The sequence below is a fragment of the Vespa crabro genome, chromosome 9, assembly GCF_910589235.1.
Source record: "Vespa crabro chromosome 9, iyVesCrab1.2, whole genome shotgun sequence".
NCBI classification, from domain to species: domain Eukaryota; kingdom Metazoa; phylum Arthropoda; class Insecta; order Hymenoptera; family Vespidae; genus Vespa; species Vespa crabro.
Genome location: NC_060963.1, coordinates 7,190,453 through 7,211,792, shown reverse-complemented (window position 1 = coordinate 7,211,792; position 21,340 = coordinate 7,190,453). Strand labels below are relative to the sequence as shown.

Genomic DNA, 21,340 nt, shown 5'->3' with positions numbered 1-21,340 from the left:
ACGATAAGTTATAAAGATTGATATTTCCCAAGTATATTGTAATATCATTTAACATTCTACGATAAAAAGTAAAGAGATTATTTATGATCAATAAAAAAACTCTATTCATGAATAAATGAAATTTCAAAAAGATTATTTTCAAATATCTTTCAGTTTACATACTAATATATTCTATTTGCAATGGAAGACACCGTTTTTCCTTTTACAATGTGATAGATGTTATCGTTAAACTGTTATACATATCTCGATAGCACTCATCCTCGTGAAATGCTAAAAAGAGCGTTAATGTATAATACATATCATTTTATGAGGAACATCTCACGAATTTCTAACTTTAGAAACGATGGAATATAAACTAACTTAAAGCTGACTTAAATTCTTGTTTGTATAAATAAGACGCAAAGCTAAAGAATATATATATATATATATATATATATACTCCTTTTTAAATTCTATTTTCAGTTGGACGACTCCTTTGAACAATTGTCTCTCTCTTCCTCTCTCTCTCTCTCTCTCTCTCTCTCTCTCTCTTTCGAAAAAATATATATATATATAAAATTAAAATAGTTTCCTTAATGGAAAAAAGAAGAAAGAAGTAATATAGAGAACGTGTGGATGGTTTGACGGAATGCGTGGTTGTTCGTACAAATAAACATGCTTGAATTTATAGAACTGCTAACCACGTCCGCGAGACGTAGTTTACTCCTTCCGACGGAACTATACCTTTGGACCGAAACGTCTCAGTATAAATTCTAGAGGCACATAGTGAACAAGCTAAACGATTACCAAAGTGACGGTGAACTTTTAATCATTAATTATTAAGAAATGAATCGATTTATATGTTTTATATTAATCTCTACATTTTAAGTATCTCATTTATTGATTTTTATTAACTCATTATCACCGAAAATGTTTATTTAATATAATAGCAAATAATAATAACGTGGGTTATGCCTGTAGGATGTACATACCGTAAAGTTATTTTCAGTTTTATGCGAGTCGGTATCACCGCAAAAACTTTTGGCGTTTCAATTTGCTTAAGTCTTAACTAACCATGGGTAACTGACAATGAGAGTACACCTTTCTTTTTCTCTTTCAACTTCTAACTTAATTCATTTCATTTTGTAATATAACGATAATGTGTTCAAGAATTAACGTCGCTTCTATACTGGTTTCAGTGTTATAATCATACCGTCGATCATGTAATTAAACTCGCTCTTCTCATTAACATGCACCGTCGCTTTGGTTAATAACGTGATTAAGTAAAATCATTTACTCGAAAAAGGGGTGTCTACGTAGGGGGTATAGGAAATAAAAGTAAAGAAAAAACAGGAGAAATAGGGATTTGGATTAAGTACATCGTTATCGACACCAAGAGATTTTCGAAAGTACTATTTTCGCATTACTAAAATAACGATAGAAAAATAGCTCAGTGTTAATCCACGTACGTTAATGCCATCGTTTATCGTCTTAAGATCCTCGAAAAAGAACGATCGTGACGTAAAGTTGCTATCGAATGGACCGAGTGGACGATTAAAAAAGCAACCTGTGGCTATGTCTCGTTGTAGAATTTTATCAGTGTTAGGAGCTGAGTAGGAAATCGGTGCTTTTCATTGTACATGTGTTGACGAACGTGCTCCTAACGTAATTCAGGTATATCGTGCGGTCTATTGCAAGCGTTCGATAAATAGGATGTAATCGTATCATTTAATGATCGAATCAAAACAAGAGAGGAAGAGAGAGAGAGAGAGAGAGAGACAGGAGGGAGGGAAGAGATCATTAACGAGAAGCAAAGCGGTAATTACGCACGTTTCAAGAGCCATTTTGCATTATCGATGAATCACTCGATAATTCTCAGCTATTTGAAATCGTTCGATTGTAAATCTTCTATTCGAAAGAGAAAGGCGAATGTCAGAGGTAGATAAAAAATTTGGAGAACTAAAAATATCAATCATAGCAATGCAAAGCGTCGCGTAAAATATTCGTAGAAATTCAAGAACGGCAGAGAATCGCTGGGAGAAAAAAAGTTCGGTCATTCCTCATCTTGACGGAAAAATGTTTTTCTTGCCTTACTTGCTCGCTTTCGCATAACTTTCTTTATCATCGTGAATTGCGTGCCATGCGATCGAAGAAAATTCAAGTGAGAGGATGAGGAAAGTGGATGATGAAAGATGGAACGACCGGGTGATACTTAACGTCGGTGGAATACGTCACGAGACGTATAAAGCGACCTTGAAGAAAATACCGGCGACGAGATTGTCACGACTCACCGAGGCATCGGTAAATTACGATCCGATATTGAACGAATATTTCTACGACAGGCATCCCGGTGTCTTCGCACAGGTTCTCAATTACTATCGTACAGGCAAGCTGCACTATCCCACGGATGTTTGCGGTCCTCTTTTTGAAGAAGAACTTGATTTCTGGGGTCTTGATTCGAATCAGGTTAGTTTGAAAAACTTTAACAAGTTGAAATCTATTTCAATCCTAGATAATCAACGAGTTCTCAAAGGGTATAAAATGAAAACAAATTATTTGAATAGACGTACTTATTTTCAAGAGCATTATCTTTGGTCACGTAGTTTCAAAGTTTCGAACTCGATAATTCTTTCGTTTTTTAAAATTACCAAGTTTACAAAAGTAACACAATTATTACATTAATAAAAATCTATTAAAATGTCAAGTTAATTTTTTAAAGGTTGAACCTTGCTGCTGGAGTACTTACAGTATTCATAGAGATACACAAGCAACATTGGCCATATTGGATAAATTAGACATTGAAGGCGAAAAGCTTAGCGACGAGGAAATTTCTCGTCTCTTTGGTTACGAGGAGGAATATAATCGTGGAACATTGACAAAGTGGCAGCGATTACGTCCGAGAATCTGGGCTCTCTTCGACGAGCCTTACTCGTCGAGGTCGGCAAAGTGCATCGCCTGCATTTCGATCTTCTTCATCTGTCTCTCGGTTCTCTGCTTTTGCTTAAAGAGCCATCCTAGTAATCTACCACAAATTAGAACGGATGATTCTCCTTCTAACTACTCCGTAGAATTCACTCAACATTACGAGAATGAAATCGGTCGACCACATAGAGCATTTTATTACATTGAACACGCTTGTAATGCTTGGTTCACATTCGAGATAACACTTCGATGCTTGGTAAGTATGAATATCTTATTTGAATTTGATATGAAAGGAAGTCTTTGAAATTTCGAACGATTTACTATACTTCAAATTCCTACGTAAAATTTATCTCGAGGGAAGACGAAAGGAAAGGATTCTATTGTAGGTCAGTCCAAGCCTAAAGCGATTCGCTGTGTCGCCGGTGAATGCGATCGATTTAGCGGCAACGTTCAGCTTCTACACGGAATTCTTGACGGAGTCTAGCCTGTATCTTGAGGTCCTCTCGATAGCAAGAGTACTTCGACTCTTTAAATTGACCAGACATTCACCTGGCTTGAGAATCCTCATACATACTTTCAAAGCATCCGCGAAAGAGCTCGCATTGTTGGTTTTCTTCCTTGCTTTGGGCATAGTTCTCTTCGCTAGTCTTATTTTTTATGCCGAACGACTTCAAGTAAGTACCTAAAAACAATTAAACAATTTATTTAATTCCTGTCATAAGAAGAAGGATGATTTTCCTCGAAAATAAGGATATTAATTAAGACGATGAAAGATTTTATCTTTACATCGAACAAAGGATCGAGATATCAAACGGACCGTCTAAAATGAAGGCTTTCCTCATAACGTCAAAGGGAGTGACAAAGAAAATGGGCTTGACTTTTCTCTGAAAAATTCATAAGAACATGAATCATGAAAAGAAGCCGCGTTCGTGAAAAAAGGAGCCCACCTTGAAGATACGCCTGTATTCTTTCTTTCTTTTCTTCTTTCTCAACACACTATAAGATATGTGCTCGAATGGTCAAGTTTATTACGTACCTTCATTACTTGCGTTCGAACGAACATCTACGCATGAATCATTGAACCAATTCGTTAAATAGCAAGCATCATTCCAATTAAAGTTAAAGGCCGTACTCTTTCGTTTTCGGTGAAAAGAAAAACTTTTTTTCCCTGATGAATAGGGAAACTCACTTTACCAAAACTCAAAACATCTTCTATCCATAGACGTAGCCGTGTATTACACATAATATTACATATGTCTAAACCAATACGAAAATATTTCAGTTTTGTTGGTTTACGTTTACGTTCAATACACACAACTTAAAATAGTTTCCTTCGTTAAGCTTATAAATTCTAATTTAAATTTCTATTCTTTTATACCAGACTTGTTTTTTCTTTTTTTTTATATTTTTTTCTTTTCCCTCCTCTTTTGTTAATATTTCCTTTTCTCCGTAAACGACCGCGTTGAATGATATCAAGAATTCCAGTAGGCTGCTCTTTTCAGGAAAATCCCAACAACGACTTTGACAGTATACCACGAGGACTTTGGTGGGCTCTAGTCACCATGACGACCGTCGGTTACGGCGACATGACGCCGAAAACCTTTCCAGGGATGTTCATAGGCGGACTGTGCGCCTTGACCGGCGTTCTTGCTATCGCACTTCCGGTTCCCGTCATCGTCAGCAACTTCTCTATGTTCTACTCCCACACTCAGGTTTGAGCATGACTCTCTTCACGTTCCTTTCTTCGAAAACTCTTCGAGAGCTTTCCTTTCATTTACTGTTTTCGAAGTTTACTCATCCGATAAAATTTTATCTTTTATTTTCTTTTTTACTCTGATTGCACATAGTTCTATGAAAATATAACCATGACGTGTGCTCAGCACTTCGATTCACCTTACGATATTTTGCTTTTGATCGAATATTTTTCAGGCACGTAGCAAATTGCCAAAGCAGAGACGAAGAGTACTCCCAGCAGAATTTCCAAGACGTGGAAGATCGTCGATGCATCAAAATCGTTTCGATTCTCAGGGACATTTGTTCTTGAACGCTTCACCTTACAGATCGCTGACACCTCTCATGACTCGACAACCTATGACTAGATTGCACAGCGTCCTACAACTCCAGGTGCTTTTATCACGATGGTTTTAACGCATCGAGTCCCAACGTTAATTGCTTTCTCAATATTATCCACTTTCCAATCCTTCCCTCTATAACGGCGTCTCGAGTAAGCAAAGAATTTCAACGTAATGAAATTCATTCGAGCATTCGTCGAGTTAAAGGATAACTTTCTACGGGTGATTATATCCGAAGAAGTACGACTTCTTGACAGTAGAGAGCTATGCAAATGACGGAGTTTCTCTCTTGAGAGTTGATAAACGAAATAGATTCAAAGGGACGATTAGCATCAGAGACATAGTGAGAGAGAAAGAAAGAGAGAAAGAAAAAAGAGAAAGAGAGACAGAGAGAGAGAGAGAAAAAGAGGAAGTAACCTTTTAGAAACTCCTGAGCCTCTTGCGGTTAGTTGCGTATATTTCAACTCCATTCATGAAGTTTTTGCCTTTTTTATATATATATATTTTTTTTATGGCATTAAATTACAAATTTCGAGACATCCTAAATTATTTGAGGAGTAAATGATTAAAGTAATTATAATAAACCTCATCAAAGCGAATTCGCACGTTCCTCGTTTTACCTCTTTTATTATATTGTCTGGTGTGTATTAGAGGACTAGAGAAATTCACAAAGCGAAAAGAACGACATAGCAATTAGTCAGTTCTAAAATAGCTTCATATCGCTCTTTCTCTCGTTCTCTCCATTCTACAAATTTCTAAGCAAATTTGTATCAACGTACACTTACTCTTTTACGAGCCCGACCTAGTTTTGCAAATTTTGCAATGTCGTAACAAAACGCATTCTCGCTTTTATCCTGACCAACGAACCAATAAACTCAAATCTTCCTTTTATCGTTTATCTTATTAATAATTTCGTTTAATCGAGCAACGGAATAAGATTTTTCTTGGAATGTACTTGGAATTTTGAATTACGTTTTATCCATTGTACTGATTCCTCGAATAAACTAACTTTAGCAATCTATTTTCGACAAGTCGAGATTTAAAGCTCTCGATGCTGATATCTCGAAAAAGCCGGCGGAAACTCGGCCGGTATGCTCCCGTGATTCGGTTATGTAAATTTTCGACTCAAAATATGCTGACATTTGAAACGTCGAACTCGTTTCAGTGCGTTATTAAAGGAAACTATATGATATGCTTTCGGCCTAAATTTCTTTGAATAAGATTAATACTAATAGGAAAAAATATCCTCATGAATCGAATCTATTTCATACAAACTATACAAATTAAAAAAAGAACTCAAAAAATTGTTATATTTCAAAGATTTACAGAAAGATTACTTGAAAAAAAATGTTCAAAAATTGAACAAACAAGGTGGTTGAACGTCAACCGATAGTCCATAGAATTTATATTCTGCTTACAGCCGAATATCGTGATAAATCTAGCGGAAATCGAACATCGTGCGCGCACCACTTCGCCCAGTCAAGAATCCGAAGGAACTAGCGTATCTGACTGCCGAGATAGCGATCTACCTCAAGATGATAAGATGGAAGAGCAACGTGTCGCCGAAATCGTTCATCCAGAAGAGGAAACGAATCATCGAAAAGAGAGACAACATTCTCAAAACATTCTCCATTATATTTTGTGATAAAAATATATTGTTTTTTTTAAATATCATTATATATTATTCTAACAAAAGAAAAAAAAAGAAAAAAAAGAAAAGTTGCAACGATCAACGATAAAAACATTTAAGAGACTAAGAGAGAAGATGAAAGAAAAATCAATGAGAATGAACAAAAAGAAAAGTGCGTTGATCGTGCAACGATCATGTTTCATCGTAAAGTCAATCGACCAATTCGAGGCCATTAAAAGAGTCCAGTAGCGTATCAACGATAATACCTTGCAAAACGTGGAAAACCGTGGAACTCTTTGACGCAAGAGGTTTCACGGCGCAAGCGTAAGCCATCGACCGCTAGAACGGTTTATTCAGGCTCTGTGGGATCTCCCCACTTTTCTCTACTCAGTATAGACACGCACAGACGTTGATACATTACATGCATAAAGTGAAGAAAAGAAAGAGATAGAGAGATAGAGATAGATAGATAGATAGATAAGTAGGTAGATAAAGAGAGAGAGAGAGAGAGACGTATGATGATATGCACCCTCGGGACATACCTTTGAATCGTTCTTGACGCGACAAGGTAAATAAGTAAACGTCTCTGTGTACGCAAGTGTAGTTTTCGAGATTCCGCTCCCTTCTTCTCTCTCCCCCTCTCTTAATATTTATTTTTTTGTTTTTTTTTTTTTTTTATTTTGTCTACACTTCATTGTAATATTCTAATATTCTTTATCTCAAGGAATATCTCTCTCTTGAAGAAAAAAAAAAATTTTATTCAGATAGTATCTTCCTCTTCAGACACTTCTCTTCTGAACTGTCAAGCTAACGAGATTGATTAGGTTGTTACAAGTACTCTGGAATGTCGAGAGAAGAGAAGAGATGCGCTGATAAAAGAACAAAAGAGTCCGCGTGTCCGCTTGTTTCTGCGGGAAAACGCGACTGCTAGAGCGCAATGTGCGCGCGCATGAACTTTATCTTTTTCACTCTCGTTAAGAGAAAATGAAGAAGGATTGGGATGTTAGATATGCATGTAAGAAGATAGAATATGAATTTTTTCTTAATATATATGTTGTATTAATATTTGAAAATAAATGTCTTTCTTTGTTTCATGAAAGCTCAATTACATATTATATGATTATATGAAAATATTCATTTCTCTAAGTTATCCAATAATCTTTCCAATGATGAAGCTGTCAAAAAATAAAAAAGAAAAAACACAAAAAAGAAAATAAGAAAAAAGAATCTACTCTGTCTATCTTAGAACCAAGTAAACGAGAATCCATTTGCCGTCTGTCCTCGCATGGCATCGTAAAGGAGGATGGAAAAGCTTGTCAAGTAGGGTGAGGGATCGACTCGAGTAAACATTTGCTATTATTCGATCCTAAATGTGTAGTGCAAGGGAAAGCATGATGGTATTTACTCGTTTACATCCTACGCTCTATGGTTAATGCATAAAATATTCTTTTAATTCAAAAGAAATTTTTCAATTAAAAACGATTATTTTATATGCAAGCTACGACTTGACGACTGTCAAGTAGATGCTATTAAACGTTAATTTTTTCGCGATTAACTTAACAATAAGAACCAAAAAGAAATTCGATATCATGGTCTTATTTTATCGATTCATATCGGAACTAAGAGTTTTAAGTATGATGAAGGTACAGATATATTGGCTTGTGGATCACGATAAGTCGTATCTTTGGTCCCAACGCGTTTAGATGTTTGACAACGACGTTCGATTTTTCTAAATATGCTGATAATTTCGTTCCATTCACAACAGATGTTCCGACGTTTATTATATAGAAAGGTCGATTGATAAAGGTGGTAAAAAAACGATGCTTTTTCTTGCTGTCGTCATCATCCTTATACGAAATCGATGAGATCAACGATCGAGATTTAGAATATTTGTTCTTTGTTAAATAATGAGTAAAAAAAGAAATATATTAGAGACATTAAAATACATTTACATAATACTCAATGGAAGCTTATGCATTCCAATATACAATCGATCTTCGAGAGTTGAGGGAATAAATGAATGAATAAAAAAAGGGAGAAAAAGGGTAGTGGTAGGGATATAGGACCTTCTTATCGACCGATTCAATCCTTGAGAACGATTTCGCTGAAAAAATTTTACTGGGCGAAAATAAAAAGTCTGCGAAATAAAATAAAAATAGGTCGAATTGAGAAGGACAAAAGTAATAGTATCAGTAGTAGTAACACAACTAGTAGTAATAATAATAGTAAAAGTAGTAGTAATAACAGTAGTAGTAAAAAAATAAGTAGTTGGTAAGAAACGATTATAGTTGACTATAGTCGTCACTATTCATTAATAAAATATACGGATTTGTATTATTTCTAAAAATGATAAAATAAAAGAATAAAACAACGAAGAAGAATAAAAAAAGAAGCGAATGAAAACGAGAAAGAAAGAAAAGAATTACATTTAACTAAGTTCTAGTTAAGATTCGTTGAAGAAAGTAGATAATGTCGGCGTGAAGTCAGACTCAAGCAATAGTTATGGCACGTAAAGGAAAGGATGTAAAACGTGTTAGGGGCGTGCGATCGGCGCGAACTTGCGCGACGCCTGCGCGTAATTCCGCTTGGTTTTCTCTTCTCAGCTTAACTTGGCTTGGCTCGACACGGCGTGGCGCGTCACGACGCGGCACGGCACGGCACGCCACCACCCTACTCTCTGCACTACTACTACTACTACTACTATTACTACTACTACTACTATTACTACTAGAATTGCTAGCTAGCTAGCTAGATAACAGCAGTAACAGTAGCAGCAGTAACAGCAGCAGTAGGCCGCGTCGAAGGAGCACGCTCAGAAGCGCACTCGCTGTCTTTCGACGTCGTCGAAGCGTCGCTCGCGTCGTCGGTGTCAGTCCGGTCCGTGCGCGCGAGTCGAGAGACGCGCTCCGTAAGCACGTCCGAGCTTTCTCGTCCGTTTCTCTACTTTGCTTATTTCCTCCCCTCTTTCTCTGTCTGTCTCTCTCTCTCTCTCTCTCTCTCTCTCTCTCTCTCTCTCTCTCTCCCTCTCTGTAATATTCATATTTCATTTCTCTTCTTTTAACTTTCTCATTTATTCTTTTCGTGTCGCTACCCAAAGTACGAGGATGAGTCCGTGTCGATTCATTGCAAGTACCGAGGCGTAGTTGCTGGAAAAAAAACAGGAAAAAAAAATAAGTGCTCGAGAAAAAAAAAGAAAAGAAAGAAAGCTCTCTTTCGTGTTTTACATTAAAATACGAGAAAGTAAGAAGTAAGAAGTAGAAAAATGGGGAAGGTGTACGATTCAACCAACGAGTGCCGTCGCTGAGAAGATGCCACCGCGGAAGAAGTACAAGACATGAAGAAACTGCAATCAAGGGTGGGTATTCTGCATGAAATTTTTCCTCCCTTTTTTTCTCTTTCTATCTTGGCATATAAATTTTCGTGAAATTGTCCAAGAAAAAAAAAGATGACAACGACGACGTGCCGATGCTTATCGGGACATGTGTCCTACATCGATTCGTGCCTCCACCTTCCTCGCAGAGTCTCTCTGTCTCTCTCTGTCTCTCTCTCTCTCTCTCTCTCTCTCTCTCTCTCTCTCTCTCTCTCTCTCTCTATGCGTCGGCCTCCTCCTTCGACCATTTTCCCCCTCTCTCCCTCTTGCTCTCCTTCTCTCTCTCCCCCTTTATTTCTCTGTCTTTATCTCTATCTCTTGGTTAGTTTCACACTCTTTATTCTTCTAATCCCTCGTTTGCTTTTCTCTTTTTTTAACGAAATAAAGAGAAAAAAGAGAGAGAGAAAGAAAAAAAGAGTAAGTCTCTCTCTGACTTCCCTTCTACGTCTTTCTGTCTATCTTTCTTTCTCGTTTGCCTTTGCGATGGGTGCTTGTTCGAAACGTCTACCTTCCGTTTGCCCTCGATCAATCCTTCGTAGAGAAGTTCGATCCGACGTGTGTTCCGGTCAGCTACCCCTCGTGTATGCTACGTTTAGCCAGTAAATCAGAACGCGCGTCCTTTCGTTTCCCTCTACCTTCTCCTCTCCACTTCCTCTTCCTCTTTCTCCTCATCCTTTTCGTTCTACTCTTTCTCCCTATTTTCCACCTCCACACATTGTTCATAGCACGATCGCTCTTCGATTCATACAACCACGCGAGACACGAGCGTGCGAGAGGACAAAAGCCAGCACCGGCTCCGTGCGTGAAGGGGAACGCCACTGTGTAGAACGATCATCCATCTCTTTTTCTCTTTCTATCTATCTCTCTCTCTCTCTCTCTCTCTCTCTCTTTCTGTTTCTCTATCGTACTCGTATTCTCGTACTCACATTCGCCCTCAGAACGAGCAAACGAGTGCCACCGACAAGGACGTTGGAAGCAACGAGCGCTCTTATCGGCATTTCGTGCACGCAGACTATCGATTCAAGCGACAAGGGGCCGGCCGTTACTACTGTCGGCATTATCGTTGCTTTTACTACTGCTACGGTCGCTACCAACGCCAGTCATTTCTGCTATTACTACTGATACTGCTACCGCTGTTGCTTGAGACAACGATTCGTTCGACTCGCCTCGAAGAAAAATTCGCGCGTGCTCCTTTATGTGTCAACCTCCTTATCTCTCTCTTTCTCTCTTTCTTTATCTCCTTCTTCTTCTTTCTGTCTCCGTTTGTTCCTTTCTCTCTTACTCTTTCTCTATCTCTCTCTCTCTGTTTCTTTCTTCCTTACTCTTTCTCTCTTCTTCTCATCCTTTCCTTCTCTCTCTCTCTCTCTCTCCCTCTCTCTCTTGCTCTCTTCATCCTTCTCAGCCTCCTCTACATATCTTTCTTGTACGTGCACGTGTGCGATTCCGCTCGTGACGTCATGAACGACGAAGCGAGCCAGTGCCCACCAAGCTGTGTTTCGATCGCAGTTACCGTTCTCGTATTGGACGACGAATACATTCGCTGACGATGATGACCGAGGAGAATCGACCGATTTACCACCCCTACTGGTAGCAACGTGCTCTACGAAGGTCTCTCATCATGTCTCTCACTCTTTAAACATCCAACTCCATGAGTTTTCATTCCGCTTAACCTTGCAGACTTTCGGTCAAACTATTCGCACATTCTGAATACGCTCCAGTTATCGATTTAGAATGTACGTGTATTGAGTCATGATCGGTGTACTTTCCAAGTAACTTTTCACTTCCCCTATTTCGGTATCTCTCATTCAACCGTCGGTCAAATACCTTTACTTTAGTTTGAACTAATCGCGAGTTATAAGACAGTAATAAAATTATTCCAAATAGTGTAAAAAATTTATTCGAAACGACGACCAATCTCATCACTGTCGTTACTTCCATCGTCAACCTTATTGTATAGCATGAAGAAAACCTGTCTTTTGCCATGCCGGCAGGTGGTTCTTTTTCCCTAACACTCGCTTCAAGATATATATATATAATTTTATAGAAATCGAGATTAATCTTTCCACGACATGAAGGTCTTTCAAACGAATCAAATACTTTCCTTCGAGACCGCGAGGTCTAAGTTTTAACCCTCCCGAAGAGCGAGTCTTCCATTCCGAGGTAGTCTATTTTTAGGGAGGGGGTCGTTACTGCCTCTTTCATGCTCGCGAATCCCTCATTGATTCGACTAAATTTCTCTGCTAGGTGTCTCTGCGGGGCTAACGACACACGCATTCCATTAAATACTCATGAAATATATCCGTTAACGACTTCTACGTGTATTTTTAAATCTCCCCACCGATCCTTGCTATAAGAATACTCATATGCGTACTTTGGTATTGTACGTATACCTATTTGTAAGTTCATGAAACGCAAGTAACACGAGCCAATAAATGTGGACACGTCCGAATCGATTTTTCCAAAGCACTTTATAAATTGTATCGAGTCTGCGATAATGCTGAGAAAAAAAGTAAACGATTTTTATTTCGTGACATTCGACATTCGAAGAAAGGAGAACGATTGGACGAATCTAACGTAAATCGTACGTCAAGGCGACATGGGTCGCTCGAATGAACTCGTAGAAATGGATAGATTCAAAGCCACACCTATGAAAAAGGTGGGAGAAGAAATTTGTACTCGCAACCCAAACGTCTACGTGTAAAAACTTCGCGAAAATCTGCGCGAGACATTGATTTTTGAAAAAGACGAGACGACCTGTTTTCTACGGATTGATAAATCTCGTACCAAAATAAATGGATCTCGAAAGAAAGAAGGTTCCCCCGTTATTCTGGCGAGAAAATTGTTCGACTGGAAATACTGGTTTGTATATCGCTTGAAATTTAGTCCTTCGACAAGAGCTACGTTCGACGTTTAGTGAACTCCAAATTCAAGTTTACCACACCGTATAATTTTTCTACCGTGATAATTGGCTGGACCGGCCATAGACCCGCATCAACAAAAGAACAAAATTTATTTTCAGATAGGATAAAATAACTCCTTTATCTTTTCCATCGAAAAAAGATTTTTCAAACGGTACCGGTATGGTTTCCAAAAGTGTATTTTGTACAACAATCGTAGATAGAGATCGCATTGTTTACCACTACGTTGATTTGTTTTCGACGTGTATCAATTCAGTTATGGACATTTCATAGGCCAACTGTATCTGATTCGACTATCGGCCATTGAAATCGAATTATGGGATGCGTCATATACGTTATACGGAACATCAGCGTGCCATTCGACTAAAATCTTTTGCTTTCATATCAAGACTAACACGTGATAATATGAAATAAGATATTCTTTGAGTTATCCTCTTTCTTTTCAATAAGAATAAAAAAAGGAAAAGGTGTGATACTAGAGCATAGCGACGACACGATTAATGTCGTTTATTTGTGAAACCATTAAATGGTCGTGTAATTGGAGCGTTCCAATTACATCCCAGAGAAGTTATTTTCCTTCTCAGCTGACCTCTCGTCGCGAAAAAGTCGAGAAATATCGACGTTTCATGGCACTCTTAATATCACTCTCGAACTTGGTACTGGCAGAGAAATCAAACGTAATAAGCGTTGGCCGTAACGATCGATTGAATGATTCCAGGAAAACTCGTCGAGGTGATCGAATTCGAACGAAATGTTTGTCTAAAATCTTCAACTTCAATACAATCTATTTCAAAGGAAAATCCTGATCCTTTTCTTATTTCGTTTTCCATTAAAATATTACAAATATTTTCAAATACCTCAACGTTCATAGATCAAAAAAAGAAAAAAAAAAAATAGAAAATCCGAACAACGATACCTCTTATTTGAATGGCCTTGTTTTCTCTATTGTTTCCTATATTCAACAACACCACTTGCTTTTCCAACAGTCGAAGATAATATATACATTCGATCCATTTGTATAATGGTGTCGATGCATTTTTTCCCCATTCTATCTTCTTTTCTTTTTTCTTTTTTTTTCAAACGAATACCTGTCTACGAACATGTCCATTACGAGCAAGTGCATTCGCAACGTCTATCGTTTTTAACGGGTCGACATTGTTGCAATGCGTTGAATGAAGCTACAGTTTGAAAGCCACAACGAAAAGAATTTCCAGGTTCCGTGCGTTCGAAAGAGAGAAAATGAAAAGATGGGACAAGAAAAAAAAAAATAATCTAACCGGCTTATCGAACTCGGTTTTTACGCGCTTTCTAGGACGACATGGAGAGATCGATAAAGAACGATTCGACGTCGCCGTACATGAACGACTCGCGATTTGCCAATAATAGTTGGCAGATATCCCGAAAAGAGAAATAGATATATCGATATCATGACTCTTGATCGTAAGTATGATATTAATCTTGTGAACCTACGAGAGAGACAAACGTAACATTGTATTATTTGTATGCAGGTTTCAAGGTTGGCCAAGTAAAATCTGCGCAAGCATTATGCCGATATCGTGTCATAAGCGATGCAGATTGGTACTGGCCATGTTTTACATTACCATAGATTTCTCCGTGGCAACTTCGAACTTATATATAAACATTATACGATGATATATATATAATCAAGATTATGTATATATATACAATTTTGATTTCTCTTCTCCAAAGATCAGAGTAATCCTTCGTAGGAACGTTCTATTTCAATCCTTTCTCGTCATATATGACGACACGAGCCTCCTTGATTGCGTTTAGGAACGCGTTGGCTAATAGCATCATGGCAATCTCTCTAATTGCTTTTGCTACTGAATTGGCTCTTTTGGAAAGAGCCCCTAGCCATTGAATTATCTGAAGTAATCGATAAAACGTATAATGTTGAACATTTTGTGAAAATCTCAATCTTAATATCTCGAGATTCGATGGAACAAATCACAAAAGATCTTTCGTTCTATTCCGTACAAAGGTATATGGTTACGTCAAATGAATTTTCTCAATGTCTTTCTTATCCTATTTCATCCAACGGCCCGTGACACGTCCCATTTGCGAACGTGTGACACAACAATGTTAGTTTCTTTCGCTTCTCAACTCCGTTTAGTCTACGAAGATATTTTATTTTCCATTTTTCCCTGTCTTTTCTTACTTACTTACTAAATGAGAAATCGATCGGATCCGATGGCGCATCGGATAAAGTGCAATTCAGTACGCAGCTTACTGAATCGAAGACCGGCTTCGAATCGTGCCCATTAAAAAAGTCGATTTTCTTCCTTTTATCATCTACCCTTCCAACATCCAATCGATTAACTTTTAATCGGTTATATCGAAATACCGAGTTACTTCGATAGATCTAGTGAATAAAAAAAATAAAAAGAAAGAGAAACTGACTATTTAAATTCCTTTTCCTTTCTCGAACTTCTTTAGTTCTAAAACCACCTGCGATTTCTCGCTCTTTAAATTCTATTCAATTTCATTGAGCTGTGTCATAAATGTCAAATCGATTCGAGAAGCTCTTTCACAATTACACCCTATAACTTTTCTGTCTATATCAAAGAGTCATTAGATCAAAATCGTATCCCTCAATTTGAAAAGAATAGATAGCTTCCATTAAATTCTAATCAGACATCGAAATGGTCCTTCATTAACATCTTTAACTGTTATTAATGAGTTAATTACCTATTAATTCGTTTTCTTTTTTCTATTTTGCCGATCGTAGGACACGTGGGTTTCTTCCAGTCAGGGCAGGCGGTAGCAGAGCCGTGATCAAAATGAATCTGATAAACATGGACGCGGAGAACCGCGTGGTTCTTAACGTGGGTGGGATACGGCATGAAACATATAAGGCAACCTTGAAGAAGATCCCGGCGACGAGGCTCTCGAGATTGACTGAAGCCCTCGCGAACTACGATCCGATCCTCAACGAATACTTCTTCGATAGGCATCCAGGAGTCTTCGCTCAGGTTCTCAACTATTATCGCACTGGAAAGCTCCATTATCCCACGGACGTCTGCGGGCCACTTTTCGAAGAAGAACTCGACTTTTGGGGTCTCGACTCCAATCAAGTCGAACCTTGTTGTTGGATGACATATACCCAGGTATCAAATCTTCACTCCCTCTTTAATCCACGTTCTTTGCACCATGCTTCGCATATATCTGATCGTTAAGTCGACTTGTTTCAATGTTCGTTTATCATTTCGCTTGAATCTGAAAAGAATAAAGAAAACAGAAGAAAGAAAAAAGAAAAAAAGAGAAATCGTTCAATGCGATTATTTATCGACAGTAGAGAAAACTATGAAAAAGCAACAAAAAAAGAAATGATAATCGTTTGACAATGTCATTTATTTCATTGATTCGTCGAGGGGATTCGGAGAAAACATTCGTTTATTTCGTAACCCCTCGATTCAAATTTTTTGAAAGTCTCTCATCTTTCCGTAGGATAATAAACGATATAATTCTTTTGTCGGATAATAAATTTTTTACCCATATGATAAAACAAGAAATAAGTTAAAATGAAATTTAAACTGAACATTTTGTACGTTCCTTTAAAAGTCATCCCTTTCAAGTTTTAATTCGTACCAAATGTTGAAGTCTACTTACTCACGTAAGTCGACACATTTTTAGAAACAAGTAGCCGTACGAGTTTAAAGCAGCCAGAGTCTCGTTAATCCGAGCTATGATATTACTACTATCGCCATCGCAAGTGTGGAAGGATCTTAATGAGAGAGGATCTCGCGAACTCGGTGCAAACGGTCGTTTCGTGTGATGATTTCGTAACGAGGTTTCTTAACGAGCGAGAGTTACCGCAAGAAGATTCCGACACGTCAGACCGATTTTGGGATGCACCAAAGCTTGCACAGCTTTAAGCACTATTCTGTAACTAAACAGAAATTTACAAAAAAAAGAAACGAAAAGAAAAGAAAAGGAAACTCTTATCAATCGAAAAAAAAGAAGCACCGAATCTAAATGAGAAATTATCAAAATAATATAATTATTATCAAAATAAACTAACGAAATAATGAATTTCTTTTCATAATTTTGTAGTAGTCACTGCTCTTAGATATGATTATTATATTTTCTTAGATATGAACGATTCCTACCCAAACAATATTTCTGTGAATAGTATTCAGTATTCTGTTGATCGTAGACGCCTGGGAATTGATGATTTATTATCTCGTAATACACAAAATGAAAGTCAATCAATATTTGTTGCCAAGACTTTACTGAATGACTTTCCGAATCGTCTTTCGATCGTTTGGTATTAATTCATTTCGAAGATAAAAATAAACATTTATCCAAATAGTACGTTTCTCATTGGGTCAAACTCTAAAGTTACTCTAATGTGTATGAAGCAGTATCGTATTGTATAGAAATTATAATATAGACTTGACCTATTTTGCATCGTATTTCATAACGAAAGAAGATAGTTTCCACGATTAATGTAATGCTACTCCATATTATTTCATCGAAAGTATTAATACTTAATTTTACATACGTTGGATAAATAAATTATTATTACGTCAAAAGTAATAAAAGGAATGAATTTGATAAAATAATCATGTTTTGTTACACGAACTTGATGAATAGTAATTAGCAAAGTATATTTTAAAAACAATATCTGCTCAAATGCTAATAAACTGTTTGCTTTCTGTGCTAACGAATCATTGACGTAAACGAAATTCAATTCTCGTATATATCTCTGCTTATTAGAGTTCGAATATTTGATGTCTTATTTCAATTTAAAAGCTGAAAGCAAATTATTTTGAAAAACAGGCTTCTTCCTTCCTCGAAATAATGTGTACACGGGAAGCTCGTTAAATTTATTCGTTCAACCGAATCCATGTGTTTATAATCTATTCCTATCGAGTTGTGGTTATCATTGAATGCTTTGTGAAATCATTCTTCGAATTATGATACCGTAGTCGTTAATTGGCATTTGCCGATTATTCCTCGAGAATTGCGTGATTAATTATAAATTGATCGATACCATTATTAAAACTCAATGACGATGAATAATGAGAATAGATTAAAAAAAGGAAAAAGAAAAAAGGAGAAACTAGGAAGATTTTGAACTGAGGAAAATAATATTAAAGTATCGTGAATCGACAGAAATCTCACTGTAGGTTCTCAACATCTTAAAGTTGGATAATCTCTTCCCTCTTGATGGACCCGGTGCTTCTTTTCGACCGAATGGTTTATCTCAAAGATACTTGAAGCATTGATTCAGGACTCATAAAAACTATGAGAGATTTTCCATCCCGACAAATATCTAACAACTATCGACATGATCGTTCATTTCAGAAAAAAGAAATAAAAAAGATACTTTTCTGTATCGTAACAAATCACACAAATATTTCTTTTCGTTTATTCTTTTTCCTTTTCTTTTCTATATCTTTTTGTAAAGATAGAATATTCAAGCATAACGACGAACGAAACTTATGCAAATAACATCGAGACAACGGCACGGCATTATTTTTATATCGTCTCCGTCGTTGACGGTCGAGGTTTCAGCAAAGACGGCTTTCGCTATCGATTTTATCGAAAAAAGAATAACGTAGCACTCGCGCGAAGTCCAAAGCTCGGTATATACGCTTTTGCACGCGTTTTATCTAGTCTCGAGGAAAATATGAAAAGCATCCTCGGGAAAGAGAAAGAAAGAGAGAGAAAGAGAGAGAGAGAAAGAGAGAAAAGAGAAAGAGAGGGAGAGAAAAAAGAGAAAGAGAGAGAGAGAGAGAGAGAGAGGAAAGAGAAAGAGAGAAATTCACAGGTACGAATAACGATCGTTGTTGCCCCTCCCCTTGACGCATCTCTCGTCGACTCCATCATCCATCATCAGCATCGGGACACGCAGGAAACGCTGACGGTCCTGGACAGGTTGGATTTGGACACGGAGAAGCCGACGGATGAAGAACTGGCCAGAAAGTTTGGCTTCGAGGAAGCCTATTACGAGGGCACTCTCACCTGGTGGCAAAAACTCAAGCCTCAAATGTGGTCACTCTTCGACGAACCGTACTCCTCTCCTGCCGCCAAGGTCAGTGATGATGCAAAGAAATTCTCTATAATTGGAAACGAGAGTGCGTAAACTTGAAAATCTTCGTTGATATCGTTTCAATTTAAAACTAAAGCTTCTCTCTATTTACATCGTATCATCAATAATTATTAATTTTTATACGTAAATTTATTACATTTGACCTGTCTACAGTTCAGCGTCGCAATCAATAGGAGGGAATGTATCGGATATTACGGTACTATATCGTCGAATCCCCCTTCGATATGCTTCTTTTTTCCCTCCTTCTTTTACACCCCTTTAATGTTTACTTTTAACGTTTACATTTCTCTCGTTTCGCTTATTCTTAAGCTATTATCGTACCTTGTCTTTTTCTTTACCCGTTCTACTATTGTATACATATATATACATACACACCAAGTCACTTATCCCTCTCACTTATCCCAACTATTACATTCTTCGCCCTTAACAAGAGATCGAACGGAGTATGATAGTCAATTTTCATGTTTCGCCATAGTACGCTATGTGATTCATCTTATTGGGGCATTTCATGTTATTTTTTTCCTTCGTCTCCCTTTTCTCGCTTGTTCAACGGCAAATGATTTAGCCAGCGGCTATGCTTGACGATTTTTCACTTTTCTCTTGGAGTAACGATATTTGTCATGAAGTACCTTTAAATCCGCAATATCAGTGTCGCCCTTTGAAAATATGGCTTTGCATATTTATGTTGACGTAAAGAAAAAAAAATGAAAAAGAGAGAGAAAGAGAGAGAGAGAGAAAGAGGGACGGAGAGATGGAGAAAGAGAAAAAGAAAATAAACGAAACAAATTTATGTTCACCTTATTTTCACGTCCACCGTACTTATCCCATAAATCATATTATATTACTTGCTTCGTTCCTGACTATGTGATCATAAATTACTTACATCGATGAAACCTTCCGCCGTGCTTACATCGACGTTATAAAAAAGTGTAATAGCCTAATTCTAAATAGAAAAATATCTAGAAATTTTCACTATCGTTCCATATCGTGCTTTTCAAAGATTCTCTCAAGCGAAGTTGTTTCCCCCATAATAGCAAGTAGAAAATATAAAAATTATTAAAACAAAAAAATTATTAAATTATTAAATCAGAAGATGAAAGCGTACCGGTCAAGAGTGTCAGAAATGCAATTTTCGTTTTGGAATATTTTTGTTTTGTTCACATCTCCCAACGAACGTAAAAGAAAAAGAAGAAATGAGAAAATCATAAGGGATGGTACCTGATTGTGCTTCTCGAAACAAATCTTATCAAGATTTCTATGTCGATCTTCAACAGGTAATCAGCATAGTTTCGGTCTTCTTCATCTGCGTCTCCATACTATCATTCTGCCTGAAGACTCATCCTGACATGCGAGTGCCAGTGATAGTGAATCGGCCGGTGAAAGCGGGCAACATGACGTCTTGGGTGCTCGACAAAACGCGCACGAACGCCCACGACGTCTTCTTCTACATCGAGTGTGTCTGCAACGCTTGGTTTACCCTGGAGTTCCTTATACGGATAACAGCAAGTCCAAATCGTTGCGTCTTTATAAAAAGTTCGGTCAATTTGATCGACATGGTGGCAACATTGAGTTTCTACCTTGACTTGGCATTGCAACGATTCGCATCCCATCTGGAAAACGCGGACTTTCTTGAATTCTTGAGCATCATACGTATAATGAGGCTGTTTAAGCTCACCCGTCATTCATCCGGCCTGAAGATTTTGATCCAAACGTTCCGTGCCTCGGCAAAGGAACTGACCCTGCTGGTATTCTTTCTTGTCCTCGGCATCGTGATATTTGCAAGTCTGGTGTACTACGCCGAGAGGACCCAATCAAATCCAGAGAATGACTTTAAGAGCATACCTCTCGGCTTATGGTGGGCTCTTGTGACGATGACCACGGTTGGTTACGGGGACATGGTACCGAAGACATATGTGGGAATGTTCGTAGGCGCGCTATGTGCCCTGGCCGGTGTCCTCACGATCGCCCTGCCGGTGCCCGTGATCGTCAGCAACTTTGCGATGTATTACAGTCACACGCAGGCGCGAGCCAAGCTACCAAAGAAGAGACGTCGTGTCTTACCCGTCGAACAACCAAGGGTCAGGGCGCCAGGCGCGCCTCCCGGTGTTGGACCAACTGGCATTGGTGCTACTGGTGTTGGTGGAACCGTTGGTGGACCTCCTGGAATTGGAGGACATGGACCGGTCAGCCAACACACCACGACCGGTGGGGGCCCTCCGTCCTCTGGCGTTACGCATGGACAGCAACCAGCTGGTGGTTGCCCTCCTCCTCATCAGGGGCCTCAGAACCGTAGGATGAACGCCATCAAGACCAATCATCCCAAGGATCCCTTCGCTACCAAATCAGGTACCCTGACATTCTCTCTCTTTC

At 38.1% G+C, this 21,340-nt stretch overlaps 2 protein-coding genes across 11 annotated transcripts in view; both read left to right on the top strand.

Annotated features, from left to right (window-relative positions):
- Nucleotides 1–712: 712 nt before the first annotated feature.
- On the top strand, nucleotides 713–7,702 carry LOC124426689 (potassium voltage-gated channel protein Shaw-like). Of its 6 annotated transcripts, none has more exons than XM_046968706.1 (7): nucleotides 713–796; nucleotides 2,132–2,445; nucleotides 2,699–3,157; nucleotides 3,288–3,575; nucleotides 4,404–4,613; nucleotides 4,831–5,025; nucleotides 6,394–7,702. In XM_046968706.1, the coding sequence occupies exons 2-7, from the start codon at nucleotides 2,149–2,151 to the stop codon at nucleotides 6,616–6,618; spliced, it is 1,674 nt and encodes a 557-aa protein (XP_046824662.1). In that variant the 5' UTR covers nucleotides 713–796; nucleotides 2,132–2,148; the 3' UTR covers nucleotides 6,619–7,702. The 6 variants fall into 6 exon arrangements, with proteins under 6 accessions (XP_046824662.1, XP_046824658.1, XP_046824659.1 ...); XM_046968702.1 differs by having other exon boundaries at nucleotides 719–1,388; nucleotides 1,476–2,445; XM_046968703.1 differs by having other exon boundaries at nucleotides 719–1,917; nucleotides 1,989–2,445.
- A 1,697-nt stretch (nucleotides 7,703–9,399) lies between these two features.
- LOC124426690 (potassium voltage-gated channel protein Shaw) overlaps nucleotides 9,400–21,340 on the top strand; it is a 15,677-nt gene continuing 3,736 nt past the window's right edge. For 2 of the 5 annotated variants that reach the window (XM_046968708.1, XM_046968712.1), the window contains exons 1-4: nucleotides 9,403–9,958; nucleotides 15,641–16,019; nucleotides 18,758–18,952; nucleotides 20,245–21,316. In XM_046968708.1, the coding sequence (XP_046824664.1) occupies nucleotides 15,693–16,019; nucleotides 18,758–18,952; nucleotides 20,245–21,316 (1,594 nt within the window). In that variant the 5' untranslated portion in view covers nucleotides 9,403–9,958; nucleotides 15,641–15,692. Of the gene's footprint in view, nucleotides 9,959–11,479; nucleotides 11,582–15,640; nucleotides 16,020–18,757; nucleotides 18,953–20,244; nucleotides 21,317–21,340 lie in introns of all 5 variants that reach the window. The other 3 variants (XM_046968709.1, XM_046968711.1, XM_046968713.1) reach the window with 3 other exon arrangements.